Raw genomic sequence first — 16,448 nt, 5'->3', positions numbered from 1 at the left:
AAAAGGACAATGTTCAAAGAAAAATTAAACAAATTGTCCCAGCTGGAAGAAAAAAAATCTAATTTGCTCCACGCAGAGTATCCTTCATTGCTGGAAGACAAGTGAAATTCTGTCATTTGGTCAGGGTGCATTTTCAATGGCCATGTTTCATCTTACAACTGCAAAGTCATTTTTTTCTTTCTTGGATATCAAAAGATAAGGAAATAAATTTTAGTGCAAGCAATAGGCCCTACTTGGCAAGTTCAAGATAACTTAATTATTAAAAAGCATAAAAGCTTTTTGTTAGCATAAAAGACCAGCTAACAACCTTTCAAAGAAACACACACACACACACACACACACACACACACACACACACACCCCTATTTAAAAAGCGTCTTGAGAACAGTCAGTAAAATATACTACTGCTTTAGAATTCTTGATAATTGCCAATATTATAAAAAAATAACTTCCTAATAATGAGAGTTATATGATAATGTATTCAAATCATCCAGGAGAGACTTTAGACTTTTTATAACAAGATACATATTGGCAAGGATATTTGAATATAGTTCTCAAAAACCAAGAAACCTTGTCATGATCTTCTGTGACTGAGAGGGCTACTTTCAAATGAAAGCCTACTATCTGGTTAAAATTTTCTCTAATTTCTTTTTCTCAGGAGTTAGGAACATCTCTTTCTTTGAGGTCCTCCGTAGATAAATACAATTTGTGGACGCTTTTACTTTAGGTATAGAGATGGGATGCAAGTATGCCAGATTTAAACCTAGTGTATTCAAAGCTTGCTTTTCAGACAGTTGAAAAAACTCTTGAGTTCCAAAGCTCCCTTATGTCACAGTGTCTATTCTTGATCCTCTAAGGCCAATGAGCACCCTTACCGTGAAATAAAATTGCTCTGTCTCTTGCTGGTTGGCTCTCCTCTTAGCAATGCTGGGCTTGCTCATGAAAGTTTCTGAGACTGTTGATTTGACAGACTCCATAGAATTGCTGTACTGGAAGCAGTCAGATACATCAAAATCCTCAACAGTCACAATGTCTTGAATGGTCTGCAGGGTAGCCTCCATTGTCTTCTTCACCTATAATCATAATGGCCAAAATAATCAAGAGAGGCAGGCTATAAAATAGAGATGATAGAGCAGCTAGGAGAAGCTTAAGAGGAAGGAAGGAGGATGCCAGCAGAGATTACAGAGCTTAGTGAGTGCTGCCCATCACAGGAACGCTGCTTCACCATGCTACTCTCTCCAGCTATCACCACTAAACTAACACCGGCTAAACACCACTACTCCTTTTCAGCTGTGTACCTAATTCAGCTCTTTTATGTAATGTTTACTTTTTTCAAAAACACTTATTGTCTATTTAAGGATGTTTTGCCTGCATGTGTGTGTCTGTCATGCAGCCTGGTGCCTGTGGAGGCCAGAAGAGGTATTGGAGCTCTGGTAATTGAAGCTATAGACGGTCATGAGCTACCATGCAGGTTCTAGAAGCTAAGTCTCGGTCCTCTGCAAGAACATCCAGTTCTTTTAACCACTTAACCATTTCTCCAACCCCAATGTTTACTTTTAAGATTTAATACTATTTCTTTATTATAATAGAAGTGCAAAGAAAAAATAAAATAATTGCAAACCAATATTGCCATCATACCTGAGCTAGTTAAAATATGTGGTAAGCCTAGTCCTTCAGTGCTACTGTCACATGACCGTCAACCAATCAATGAATTTGTTTGCCTATTTGAAAACTAAGTGACCCAAACCTATTCCTTCCTAGTAAAATTAAGACTTACTGATAAGAAGCCATCTGAGCTCAACAAAAAGCTAGATTACTGGTCAAATTGCCCTTTTAAACTAGTTATGAAAAGAAAATATGCTGTGTTCAGAAAAATAAAAAGTCACCCTCTTGTAGGACAATAGAGATGTCTAAAGTGTCCAAGTCAACAGTTTCTTTTTGAAATGCTGGGAAAAGCCAGTCATGAGTGGGTCATTTCGGAGATTTATATTGTTCACACAGTGGCCAAGTGCCACTCTGATTAAATGTGTAGTGGGGAGGGGCATTTTGTAAAGCTCAAAATAGAACACAACCTTTGGCAATGTACAAACAACTTCCTGGATTTCAACGGCAGGCTGCAGCAGCAGGGAAAGCCAAGCCTCCATTTGGCCAGGAAATCTTTGCAGTAGCCCGGACATTCTCTGCATGCTCCTTCCACCTGCCCCTGATGGACAGCCACAAGTAGTTCAACAAGCAAACAGTGGCTCTGAGCCTCTAGGAAGGAAACACACCTCTTCGTTCTCAATCTTCAAAGTGGATAAGCGAGACTGCAGCTGTTGGCATCTCTGCACCAGTTCACTCTGGACAGGCTGCTGGGCACAGAGCTGTGAGGCCTGTCAGAAAAAGCAATACAGGTCAGGAAGAGGACATAGGTCTTTTGAGGATTCCAGAGTTCTCCCTATTGCTCATGAAACGATTCACACTGTATTGTATCCCAACTACTAGAAGGCTTGCAGTTTCTACATACAAACAAAATCCAAAGACAATGTGTGTGAACTTCAAGACCAAACAGTCTATGAAAGGAATAGGGAGGGAGATCTGTTTGGAAAGACCATATTTCTCTTTGGAACTGACAGGCAGGCAGATGGTCAGCAGGGGTAGGTCTAGCAGTGTCTGCAGCTCTGGGGATTCTAAGGAGGCTAGGAAAGAGTACTACAGGCAGCCCCTGGTCCAAACCCCAATGCTTTGGCACGGTGGAGAGTCCCTGCCAAAGGGCCAAGTGGTCGCCTTCCCTGTGCTTCCCTCCTCCCACTTCATACACTAGTTAAAAAGCAGGAGAGAAGTGGGCCAGGAAGCTAACTTGCTGCTGTTGGCAGCCAGTATGTTTATAAATCTGGGCCATGCATGAGAGCTTTAACACAACGGGAAAGAGTTCATGCGAATATGAGAACAAGTTCATGGGCTATGTTAGAGAGCCCTAAAGGGCATGAGATCTGATGGAACTTGATATTCTCTAAATAGCTATCATTATATCCTACTAGGTATGGGAACCTCCTACACCCCCATCCCCAGTGAACTACCAACCAACTTTATCCTCTGTGAAGGAACAGCTGACCTAGAGTCTCTTGATTAATGTAAGACTATGGCATGTGTAATATAATCTCCTGGATGACTGATGAGAAGCAGAAGGCTGGGAGATGGAGGGTAGGATGCCTCCATGTGGAGGCAGTGCCTGTCACTTTATCACCAAGTGTCCTTTAGTTCTCATAGAAAGAGAAACATCTGAATAGAATTGGGCTCCTTCACCCTCAGCAAAGAGTGAGTATATTCATACACTTGTAAACCACTCTCTTACTCAAAAAATAAAACTTCCCTCCAAATGGAGGAGACTGGAAATTGACCTTTTTCTCCACTGGCATTTAAGATTCCAACTGATTTGACCTCTCTTCTTCAGCTGAGAGGCTGGCCCAAGATTTGGAGCTGATTTCACTATGGCTTTTAGATAAGTAGACATAATGGAGAAAGTTTGGCCAGATGGGTTAGTGCCAAGAATGAAATTTCTGTCTCTGATGTCACCAGTCAGGCATCCAGTGCCCCCAAACCTCTGGGTGCACCAGTAGTAGAAAGAGGCGCCAACCCTACTGCATCAGAGAGCAGCTAACATCAGCTCATGTGCTGTGGCCCAACAACACCAGTGTCACCAATTCCAGAGCTTCCAGTTAAAATGCCACCTGGACTTTGGCCCCATTTTAAGGACTTCCAGGCAGCTCCTTCCTTCTGCCTCCTACAACCCACAATAATGCAGAAAGACTAGCCACAGAGCCCAAGGATGATTTGCCATTTCTAAGCCAGAATGTGATATCACGGGATGCTCTGGCCGCTTTTCTGGCCAAGTCACTGATCAGCTGTATCATATACAGGGCAAAAGACCAAATTATCAATTTTTAAACTCACCCAGACCTAGCATGGAGGAATTAGAGGAAAAATCACCTCCAAGCCTATTTCTTTAAAGAGCAGCTGAGTTGCTGATGCATGCTTTGACAGTGATCTTCAGCCAGGAGGTAAGGTAATGCATTCCAGCTGTGCTTTAGAGTATGGAAATGTGGTTCTGACAGGGCAAGGAAGGGGCCTGAGTACCCATCATCTGGATTCCCCTTTATGGAGACAAGCTGTTTAGCTCAGAAAAAAACTCAGTCAACACCAGAAAATCTACCAGTCCACTCAGCTAGTTCTAAATTCCACTTGTTTTGGGAAGGAATCTTAATGGCAGCTGGAGAAGGGGGTTAGAAGACAAATTTGAACAGAAGTCAAGGCAGGTGAAGAAGGGCTTCCTGGAGGTTGGTCACACCCCTCCCCCTAACTGTAACTAACATGCTGCTGTTTTAGTTCCCGTCTGTTTAGATGCTGACATCGCCTCAGCCACAGCAATGGAAACAAACTGTAAGGGGCCTGGTTTTTCCCCAAGAAGGAGAGGAGAGAAACCACCTCACATTTTGCATATAAGGCAGAGATGTACCACTTCATCATGGCCTGTCTATGACAGTTAACTGTCTGACTGGAACATGACTGCTACAGTTTAGAGCAGGGTTTTCTAAAGAGTCTAGCTGCTAATCCCAAAGAAAGCATTGCTCTTGGCAAGGGCACATTGCTGACTGACTTGTGGTCTCTTCTCATCTACTACTCACTACTGTGGGGAGCTGAGGAAGCTTTGAGAGAACGTATAAAAGTGGATGAAGTCCTGAGTGAATGTGTATTGTTGACATGGGCTTGGCCATGTCAAGGACCAATGCCTAAGACCTGAGGGCATGGCAAAGCCTTCTCCATGCTGGTCAGACTTGGAACTGGCGAGGCCTTCCTCTAGTCTGAGTGTGAATGTTGACAGTGTGTGCACATCTAGGATGTTTACAGCCTGAGACTACTGGCCCACAGATCCCTCCTACCTCATCTTCCTGTGCTGAACAAAAGAAACAGACTGAGGTTTATGCCATAGTTGGTATCCTCCATCAGAGCTAGCATAACCTATGGGACCCCTGCTTTTCTGTACATGTATCTGTGCTTTTCTTCATTCCCTGGCCACCCCAGTCAGGTTTCTGGGACAGAGTTACTTGGGACAGGGTGAACTACCCTCTGGGAGGCCATCCACTCTACAGCTCAGGCCAGCTGAATTAGGTGGAACATGAGGCTCAGGGATAAGCACATCACTCAAAATCAAAATGATATACTTCAGGGTCAGAGAGAATAGAATGCAACTTACCTGACAAGAAGCCCCTCTCCTTTGGATGTGGCCTAAATGTAATGAAACTATACATACAGCTAGTACATTCAAGTCCCTTTGGGAAAAGCTGCAGGATAGGGAAGGGCCTTACCATATCTCCCATGTGGGGCTGGAATTCAAACTTCATAGGGGGACAGAAAACATTGTTGTACATCTCCATAAGTCGCTGCTTGTCACTGGTGGCATCTAGGTTTTCTACTGCATTTTCAATAGCATCCAGACCCTCGTGTTTTGATTGTTCCAGATTTAATTCAGCAGACAAGAAAGTACGCAGGGCCCGGTTCAGGCTAGCGTGGTAGCCTAGGTCACAACACTGCTGTGGGAGAAGAAGGCATATAAGCATACCACAGATATCCCAAGGCCTGACAGAAAGGGAAGTGGTCTCTAGGGGCAGATTTGACCTTATCAAGGTGACTGATTGGCTGCAATAGGCAGGAAGTTGACATTATAATTTCCAAGACCTGGGTAAGATTTCTCAGTTCTTGCCTCCTAGGTCAGTGGTTAGGCATACCATATAGAGCACCAAGGTGGTTAGACAGATCTGGAAGAACCCAGTGACAAGAGTTAATCAAGTGCTATTGCATACAAATGAGGATGGCCAAGAGATAAAGAATTCTGTTCTATTTTCTGCACGATCTGGGGATGTCATGACAACAAAACTCAACAATAATAATGCAGCCTGCCATGGCTTCTTGAGGGCTGCTATGGTTAGAAGTCACACAGCAAGCGTGCCAGGCCAATGCAGCATTCAGGAGTCAAAAATCTAAAGTGCTGCCTTCGCAGCAAATTCAGATACACTCAACTCTAGGGAGGTGGGGGATGGGGAGAATGGAAGGTTGCTGTGAGTCATGCATGACATCAACTTCCAGTGTTCCAGGATAGGTCTGAGCTGAAGAAAGCTAAACTACAAAGTTCTAAAGCAAGTGTTACTGGGGAAACTCTTATCATGCCTCTGGTGTTCAGCAACAAAAATGAAAAGAAGAAAATGCTATCAAAGAGGCAATTGTAGGGGTTGGGGAATGTAGGTCAATTGGAAAAGGGCTTGTCTAACATGCATGAGAACTTAGGTTTGATTCCTAGCACTGCATACACTGAGTATGGTGGTGCAGGCCTGTAACCTCAAGCACTCAGGAGGGGAAGGCAGCAGAAGAGGGTCCTAAGTTCAAGGTTACCCTCAATCCTCAGCCAGTCTCTGTCTTTAAACAAACAACAAAAACCAGGGCTACAGGGATAGCTCAATGAGTAAAGTCCTTGTGGTGCAAATAAGAGGACTCCCATTTGATCCCAAACCTATGTAAAGGGCTGGATGAGGTGTAGATAACCCTCTCACTGTGGAGGTGGAGAAAGGGCCCTTGATGGTTAGCTGGCTAAGATGAACCTTCAAGAATCCTGCCTCAAAAAACAAGGTCAAGGCTTGAGAGATGGCTACGAAGTTAAGAGTGCTTACTTCTCTTACAAAAGACCTGCGTTTGGCTCCTAGCACTCATGCCTGAAGCTCGTAACTGCTTGTAACTCCAGATCCCGGAGATTCAACACTCTTCTGGACTCATGGGTATCTGCACTCATGTGCATATATTCATTACACACAGACACACAGACACTAAACAACAACAACAACAACAAATCAAAACCAGAAGACAGACTATGTTGAGAAGGAATGAGACTTGAAGTTGTCCTCTGGCCCCTCACACACGTGTATGCACCCTGGCATATGTCACACACACACACACACACACACACACACACACACACACACACACGCACAGAGGAAAAAAAAACCACAACAGGTAGAGGCAGAATCAAACACTCTTAGAAAAGCTACTCCTATCCCTACACACTGGACAGTCCAGTGGTTTTCAAGGTATAGATGACAGCTCTGAAGTTCGGTGTCAGCACTCGGTCAGCCTGGGGAAGGGGAGAAGAGGGCTTCTTAGGAGGTCTGGGGCTTTTTATCTTTTCTTCAACCAAGACAGCTCTGCTCACTTTTCCATTTAATAAACTGGGATTCTACGTGTGCTCTGGTTTGAAGAATAAGTTCTTAAGAAAAAGCTTGAAGAATCCTTGGATTAAATGTAATCCCTAAAACTCTTTTCAGCAGTGGCGTTCTGTAACACCATGACAATACTCTGTACCCCTCCAAGATCCAGAGATCCAAATTCCTTGGCTATCAATTATCACCTCTATTATTTACACAGCTTTGATGTCCAGAGCCTGAGAGGAAATGTCAGAGAAAAATCTCTGGATAAAGTAAGGCCATCTGCCTGATTGTAATTTCACTGCATCAATAAGCATCAAATTAATTCCCTAGCATTCCCTTCCCATCACGATCACTTCAGGAACAGCCGCTATTGGGGAAGGAAAACCATGTGGCAACGCCTCCTTCCAGGCGTCTGACAAGAAGCAGCTCAGCACTGAGCACACAGAGCTGAGCTTGGGTGCAGTGCCAACCGACTCTCGCAGGTGCTTGGCTTCCGCAGAGTAGCAGCAGTGACAGCGTAACTATAGCCAGAGGATGGGAAAACATCAGTTCCGTTGGAGGAAGAGCAAATGGAGTCTAGACAAAGGCGGCTGATTGGAGACTGCACGTGCAGGGCCCCTTCCTCCTCTAGGAGATGCTGTTGAACTAACCAGCCCACTGAACCTGTGAATCCTCTTGCCTAGCTCTCTCTAGTTCCTAAGATGAACTCTCTACTTACTGCTGTAGTGAACAAAAGTAACACGGCCAACTGTGTGGTGGGGACTGAGGGAAATTAGGGGAGGCAGGGTATTTGGGAAAGTTCTTTCTTCTCCATTCTCACTATCTCTATCCTAATCCATACCAATTTTACAACAATGGTGTTTGCTTATTGTCATAAAATGTGACTTTATCATGCCCTCATTGAAGAACCTAAAATAGTTATCCCCGCCTATGGTAAAATTCACCTCCAGTTCGGACATGTAAAGAATGCTTCTGTCCACTAAGGATGTTCACATGTCAGACAGTGAACTAAGTGTTATGTACATTCTTCATCTTAATCTTCACAATTACTCCCACTGAAGTCTGGAGTATCTTAGTTTTCCACACAAGAGAAGATGAAAACTCAGTGACGTAACATAACTTGACCAAAGTTAAATGGGGGAAAAACAATCAAAACTGTAATTTCTGTGCAGTTTATCTACTCAGCATCGCCTCTTTTTATACCCGCCTTCAGCCTCTTCTGCCCAGTTCCAGTGACACACTCTCTGCATAGGACAGTGTTGAAAAAGCATAGGACTCTAGCCTAGAAAGCTAGCGGGAAGTGCCAGCTTTGTAGATGGTTGTGTGGCAAAGGGACAACACACTTCACACTATCTGGCACTGTGTAGACTCAGAACTAGCACCAATTACCAGCATCCCCCAATCTACAGACCTCTCCCTTCAGTTCCTAGCAGCTCTTCTCCCGAAGCGTTACCCTTCACTCTCACCTGCTAGAAATGGACTCGATCTTTAAGATCCGAATTAAATTCTCAGCCCCTGGGAAGCCAGCCAGCCCTGCATTCCTGGTCTCACTTGGACCCAACTGCATTCATCCTCAGATGACCCTAATACACACAGTCATTCTGAGGCCTGCCATTTCATATTACCCCAACCAGAATGCAGGTATCTTAGGGTTTTCCAGTATCTTCTCCTGTTTACAAGTTTCCCTGTAAGGTCTTATTCACAAAAGACATTCAATAAAGTTGATTGATGGATGTCACAGGCAAAGACTCCAGCCTCTCAAGAAATCATCTAGATGGGCTGAGTATTATGATCAATCCACGTGAGTCTATTAAATGGGTAACAGAATTTATCCACAGGAAGCACTGTCTCCTTTAGGCCATATAGCTCAGTGTCATAGGTGGAGCAAATACTACTACAGCCGAGTACTGACCCACATGTTCTACTGTATATAATCTAAGAATTGCAGGGAGCTTTCCTAAGCTGGAGCACTGCCTCTGGGTGACCATTCTGTAGCTTCTTTGTGTCAGTGAGCCAGGGTCAAATGTGCCCTCTGGTTCTGCCATGCCTTCAGTTAACCTAGGAGATATGGACAGAGCCCTGGCCATCTACACATTTGTAGAGGTAAAACTAAACCTTCCAAAAAGAAGCAGGATCTGGCAAGGTTAAATAAATGAGATATGAATATTTCCCAGGAGAATCCCAATGAGTAGAGGGGACACACAATTTTGTTCTACTGGAAACAAAGCATGCTTTCCATTTTGATTTTGATTTTGATGAGTTCCATGGCCACGTCATGTTTCCTTAGCCATTTCTGTGTTACACAAATGCTATAATAACTCTCAAGAGAAATACAATTTTTATATAAAATTGACTAACAGACTATCCCAGTGTGTGAACTTTAGTCCACAGCTCATTAGACCTTCAGCAGCTGCTGTTTGTAGACCTTCAGTAGCTGCTGTCCACCCTCTGAGAATCTAAGACCTAGAAGAGACAGGTGAGTGTTTCACAGCACCCTTCAAGTTCATGCAGAGGAGAAAAACAACATAGTGGGAAAACAAAGTTCTTTCTTTCATGTCCAATCTGGGTGCATTGGCAGTGCAGACTTTCTATCCAGGTACCTGGCCCTCACAGTACTCAGCTACCCATGATGACAATGCCAATGTCGTGTACTTCATTTACCCATCTGCTCCTAGGCCAAGAGATTATGTATACAGGCGAGGAAATTATACTCCAATGAACTTCCAGTTCCTAGAAACTACCAAGTGAGATTAAAATGTCTCTTTTGCCTAGAGTCAAGTTTTTCCCAATATGTGTATGATGTCTCAGGTGGATAAACTCTTATAGTCTGAGTTTACATTAAATCTTTTATTATACAAAGAAACTGGAGGCCAGTCCTTATGTCAATCTAATGACATCGATTAAAAATAACTTTTTATTTATGCTCAGTGCTTAAATACAGATTGAGTCAAGCCCCTAGAAAGGAGGTAGAATGGTGGCATATGACATAAACAGCAATCCCATGTCTTGAAGCAACTTCTGGATACTGTTGAGATTATGATGCCAACACACCCAGACTCCCTACTTACTCTTTGCTTTTTTTGCTACAGAAAAGTTTTTACAGGTGCTTTTAATTGCATAGAACATCATGAAAAAGGAAGAAACTACTGATAAATGCAAACAATGTGGATGATGCTTAAAAAAAAAAAACCCTGGGCGAAAAAATTACAAATACTATATTCTGGAGCCAGCAAAATGGCTCAGAGGGTAAAGACACTTGCTGTGCATGCCTGATGACTTGAGATTAATTTCCAGAACCCATGTGTCCTGGTTTGTTTTAACTGTCGACTTGATGCAACCTAAATCCCCTGGGGAAAGAGTCTTAACAAGAAGTTATCTAGATCAAGTTGGTGTGTGGAGGATTGTTTTATGTGTTATCTGATGTAAAATGACCTAGCCCATCATAGGCAGCACCATTCCCTCTACAGAGTCCTAAACTATAAACGAGAGAAGAAAGCTAGCTGAAAGAAAGCAAGTAGGCAAACAAGCAGACAGGCAGGCAGGCAAGTAGGCAAGCAAGGATGTAATATGACTAGCTATTTGAGTTCCTGCCTTGATTTCCTCAAAATGATGAACCATAACTTGAGGTTGTAATTAAACAAATGCTTTCTTATTGAAGTTGCTTTTTGTTAAGGTATTTTACCACAGCAACAGAAATGAAAAACACCACAAAAAGATGGAAGTGGAAAGAGAAAAATAGGTTCACAAAGTTATCTCCTGGCCTCTACACATACACTGTGGGATGTCCATGTCCATGTACACTCAAATAATAAATGAAATAAAAAATTATAATCTGTATAATCCTAGGTTTAGGACATTCTCCAACAGGCAACATTAACTTAGGGGCGAAAGAGTTGGAATAGTGGTTATTTTTGAAGTAATGGGAATGTATCTTTCGTATGGTCTGTCTCCTTGTGCTGCCTTGCTGAGAGACAGTCTCAGAGCCCAGGCTGCCCTTAATGCCCTTAATGCTTCCACCTTCCAGTGCTGATGAGATTCCAGGCATGTGCTGCCATGGCTGGCTAATGGTACTTACTCTATGTCTTGATAAAAATACAGGTTATAAGAACATGCAAATTTGTCAAAAACTCTTCAAACTGTAACAATCAAACCAATCAATCAACTTAGTTAATCATTAAAAGTAAATTACACACGAAAAGAACATTAAAGAGACAAAATTAAAAAGCAAATCTTGACTTCACAGATAATTTTTCTCTCTTTAATAAACTATGTGCTCAGCTACATATTACTACTTAAGGTAAAATAAGTCTTGGTTCCTGTCCTCTTGGATCTTAAAAGAGACATACAGTGACCTTCATTTTAATCCTCAGCTCACAGTAATAAATACAAACACACACAAACCTAACATAAAAATTTCAAAAAATGATCTTAGCCATAATAATATTGTGATATGATCTATTTTCTTTGCTATTTTGTCTAATCATTTAAAATTAGTTTAATGTATAAAAATGATTTTATTGCCCCCTTAATGGATCATGGTTTGAGAGAACCAGAGTGTATGAATATGTCTTAGATAGAAACGGTTACATTCTACTTGTAACGCTCACGCACACACAGAAATGGACTAAGCGGTTAGGGAGAGCAGCAGCAGTAACAGCTCTTTACAAAGAGTAGCCTTCACCAGCAGCGGTGGCACACGCCTTTAATCCCAGCCCTTGAGTGGCAGAGGCAGGTGAATTTCTGTGAGTTCAAGGCCAGCCTGGTCTATAAACCAAATTCTAGGACAGCCAGGGCTACACAGAGAAACCCTGTTTTGAAAACAAAACAAAGCAGAATAAAAAATAAAAAACCAAAGAACAAACAAAATAAGATACAGTCAAAATACAACCCAAACAAGTACAAATTTACTCATGGCCTGGAATGCTGCCACCCTGGACTTGTTCACTACCCCTAAACCCATGGCCTGTTGAGTAAACACTACAAAGGCTGTCTTCTTTTCCAATGGCTCTTCAATCACATCCTATCAAAGTTAGGCTCTCAGCAGGCTATTTGTTTATTTTGAGGGAAAAAAAAGTACAAAACAGCTTGTTTCTTATATTGTTTTTAAAACACCTGCCCATGCCCGATGAAGGACCTATGCACTACAAAGGCTGTAACTCATACAGTAACTCTCTTTTCTCCTGAAGTAAGCAATTTATTTAAACCGGTACACATATCCTCTAGAGGCAAAAGAAAGAGGACAAACCAGTAAAAGGGTGCAATACCCTGACTGGCCTAATTTTTAAATCTTAATTATTTTACCAAATGTGAGAGAAAGAGTAGAAAGTGAGCATAAAAAGTGACTGTCTTCCTCGAGCTAGAATGGGCCTCCACCAACAGTGAAGGAGAGGAATAAAGGACTGGGCTAGGTTTTGACCTCCACTGAAGGACAGTGTTCAGATTGGCATCAACAAGTGGAGAGAACAAAGAGGAGCCTGAACAGAGACGGGGCTCCCTTTACCAGCTGAGATGATGATATCTAAGGCATTAGGAGGCCAAAACTTACTGATCAGCACTCCCTGGCTGAAAGGAAATCAGACTGGATTTTAGAAAAGTTCCCCCCAGCAACCCTGATGTAGGCCAGATTTAAACAGTTCAGGTCATTATTTTACTAGGGACAGAGAGGTAGGAAATAGAGCAGTGTTCCAGAACAGTTCAACAGCAAGCCTAAGATGTGCTAACTAGTTATATAATAGTGAATCTGAGCCCAGATTCCCCACATGATGGGAAGCATAGCAGGTGTGCTGGTAAAGAAACCAAAGTAGAGAAGCCAAGAACCCAAGGCAAACACCAGGTCTCAGAAAGTACACTGCTGATATCCTAGAGACTGGACTGCTGATGCTTAATCAGCTGGCTCCAGACCCACTTGGGTGACTGGAAGGAGACATGAGAAAGGGTATGCCTCTATAGCTTCATAGAAAACTGGCCCAGGAATTGGGCTGGACTGCAGTCTGAATGTGAGAGACATTTTAGGACACAGAGATTGAGGAGAAGCAGTAAGAAATCAAAGCCAAGACTAACCCATGAAGTCAAAGACAAATGGCTGTACCTGGTGCCTACAAAACACACATGCAAACTAAACCCCTTCTCTCTCCAATTTTTGTGCTACCTCTCAAAAGAGAACAGGGCAGATATCAGTAGCATCTGGATGCTGTCTAGACAGGACCCTAATCTGCAGTACAATGCAAACCCATAACCTTGGGCAAGTTAGGTCTCTTAACTCTCTGGATCACAAATTAAGGCAGCATTGTGTATCTACAAGGGTGATATGACAATGAAAGGAGAAAACACCAAGAACCTGAACTGATACATAAACACAAAACAAGGCATGTTAACTCTTCTTGTCATTGCTTCTTTCTACAAGCTTCTGATATAAGAGACCATTTCTTGACAAACAAGAACACAGCAGTCATGGACATGGGTTTAGACCATTTCTTTTTTTTTTTTCCTTTTTGTTTTTGTTTTTTGAGACAGGTTTTCTCTGTAGCTTTGGAGGCTGTCCTGGAACTTGCTTTGTAGACCAGGCTGGCCTCGAACTCACAGAGATCCACCTGCCTCTGCCTCCAGAGTGCCAGGATTACAGGCATGCACCACCATCGCCTGGCTTAGACCATTTCTTGACAAATAAGAACACAGCAGTCATGGACATGGGTTTAAGGAATCGGAATTTGGTGTAAACTGTGTCTCAGCCTTTTACTGACTCTGGGTAAATCACTAAACTCTCTGAATGCCAGTCAATAGCTCTAGATGGCATTGCTTTTCCCTCACGAATGCTTTCAGGAGTGAATGATACCAAGTGTAAAGTGCATCACCTTTACACAATGGATCATGACTACTCTCTTCAAATTGTTCTCAAAATGGCCAAGATGCCTGAACACAGAAACAGGGAACAAGTGACTACGTTTCTGAAATGAGGTAAGAGATGCCCACAGCCTCCCACCCAGCTTTAAGTACTTACATCGATAATATCGGACAGGTCATGGATATAGTACTTGAAGACAGATGCATTGGTTGCTTCCAAAGCCAGTAAGTACTCATTCCGGGCTTTAATGGCCTTCAGTTTATTCTCTGTGTACTTGGCTTGTCGCTAAAAAGAAAACACAAATTCACTTTTAGTTTTTTTTTTTTAATTAAAAAATTAAAAATGTTTAATTATTTCATGTGATGTGGTGTGTATGTGTGTGTTTGTATGCACACATGCCTTCATGTTTTTGTGGAGATTGGAGGGCAACTTGTAGAAGTCATTTCTCTCCTAGCATGTGGATTCCTGGGATTGAACTCAGGTTGTCAGGCTTAGTGGCCATCTTGCTGACCTATCACTATTCCTTTTGAAAAAAGGGGTCGAAACTGTTCTGAGAGCTGAAGGATAACACATCAAGAGTCTCCACTTTGCTGCTACTCCCTGTGTGCATCTGCTTTAAGCTGGATTCTCATCCGACTAAAGAGATGAATGTGCTCCAGATGTGTCCTCTACTTTGATTCTGTCTCCACATACTCTTCTCCATCCTTGCTGCCACCCTGGAGATGGACCTCCACCTTTCCCCCTGAGCACTAGTATCTAAAGCCAAAACACAGGCTTACAGTCTCTTCTATTTCTCAAAGCAATAGGACATGTCACTTGATTTCAAAAATTGTGGTGGTCCACAAAGCTTTCCTAGTAAGATCTGAGCTTGCTTTACCCAGCAGGGCTGCATTGGCAGATTGCTTAATCACGTGAGTGGTTACCAGATGATTGGAAAGGGTCCGCATTTGGCTGTGTCTTTTGCTCCACCCCTTGGCGTTCCTATAAAAGGCCCTTTAGACGAGACAGAAGGGGCTGTGGATCATGATCCAGGCCCTCCTGAGCTATCCTGTGTTCCTGTTTCTCTCCCCTCTCTCCTTCTATCTAAATATTTCTCACTGCACCCTCCTCAAGAGTACCCTGTGGAAAAAGTGAAAGGGGGCCTCCCATGGAAAATGAGCTGAGGAAGGTGACTACTGATTATTGTCAATGTATTTGCAGTTAAAGTCTGAGAGTTCATATGCTTAGGTTTTTCCAATAGCTAGGATGCATGGCAAGATACAGAAGGACTCTTTGGTCATTAGACACTAAAGGAACCCAGAGCTGCTTTGTTTAGCTCTTCATGACACCTACTGGGAAATTACTATCAATCTTGCCTTCTGAACACCCCTTTCTGTTTCTATAGTCATCAGAGCACATATACCTTCTCCTTCATCTTCTCAATCTTCTTCACTGAGCTCCTCCGGACATGTTTCTCCTCAATGCGGACATTGGCAGTGGAATCAGGAGAGCGAGGGGTCTGCCGGTCCTCTTGTTTCACTGATTTACCAATTTGCTTCTCTTCTTGCTTCTCTGCTTCCTTCAGTTTGCTCTGAGCGCTGATACTGTCTGCATTGTACATGTGATATGTTTTCATGACCTGCAAGACATTCCCCACCCAGAGGTAAAGCCAATGGTGTCAACTCTATTTTACAGACTAACAGACTCAGTTGGGCCTCTCCTACATGAAGCAACATTCACATTCTTCTAGGGGGGACATCCAGAAGTGTCTGGTTCAGCACATGTCTATTAAGGACTACATGTAAGTATAGGCTAGGTTACTGCAATGATTCCATATTTACTTCATCAATGTTTTTACTTTTGTTCATTATTATCTGTAAGCATGACCTTTATATTGGCTCAATAATTTCTACTGCTGAGTCACCTCACGATACTAAGTAAAGCAGGAAATAAGAGCACCTCTTTCAGACCCTAAGGGCAAAAGGCAACATGACCAAAGGAGCAGTCTACATTTTTATAACTTTCAAATATACAGTAAGGAAGAAGAAAAGGCTCCAAAAGTTCTGGTCTGCTTTATCTCCATTGGACGCTTGCTCTCACAGAAACGCATCAATAGCAGCTACCATTTACTGAGTACTTAATATATGTTCAGCTTTGTGCCAAGTGCCCCTCCCCCAACTTGTTAGTTTCATTCATGTAACAATTCTACACCCTAGACAATGTCCTGTGAAGGCTGTAGACTTGCACAATTCAGGTAAGAGGCTGGGAAAGAAGAAATTTCCTATCAAGTGTAACTGGGATTGGCCACAGCAGAAAGATAAAGAGAGGGACATCGGGTCAGATGTGGTGGCACATGTCCTTAATTCCTGCACTCCAGAAGTTGTTCAGGAAGATTT

At 42.7% G+C, this 16,448-nt stretch overlaps 1 protein-coding gene across 8 annotated transcripts in view; it reads right to left on the bottom strand.

The window, feature by feature from the left end:
• Positions 1-16,448, bottom strand: part of Srgap2 (SLIT-ROBO Rho GTPase activating protein 2) — a 221,896-nt gene that overhangs the window by 47,942 nt on the left and 157,506 nt on the right. For 6 of the 8 annotated variants that reach the window (XM_036202869.1, XM_036202875.1, XM_036202872.1 and 3 more), the window contains exons 6-10: positions 15,476-15,691; positions 14,230-14,358; positions 5,346-5,570; positions 2,271-2,372; positions 876-1,073 (exon numbers count right to left, since the gene is read on the bottom strand). In XM_036202869.1, coding sequence (XP_036058762.1) covers positions 876-1,073; positions 2,271-2,372; positions 5,346-5,570; positions 14,230-14,358; positions 15,476-15,691 — 870 coding nt within the window. The remainder of the gene's footprint in view (positions 1-875; positions 1,074-2,270; positions 2,373-5,345; positions 5,571-14,229; positions 14,359-15,475; positions 15,692-16,448) is intronic. The other 2 variants (XM_036202871.1, XM_036202876.1) reach the window with 1 other exon arrangement.

This window comes from Onychomys torridus, chromosome 11 (genome assembly GCF_903995425.1).
Source record: "Onychomys torridus chromosome 11, mOncTor1.1, whole genome shotgun sequence".
NCBI classification, from domain to species: domain Eukaryota; kingdom Metazoa; phylum Chordata; class Mammalia; order Rodentia; family Cricetidae; genus Onychomys; species Onychomys torridus.
Note: the sequence above shows the minus strand (reverse complement) of the source record. Positions and strands in the feature narration are given on the sequence as shown.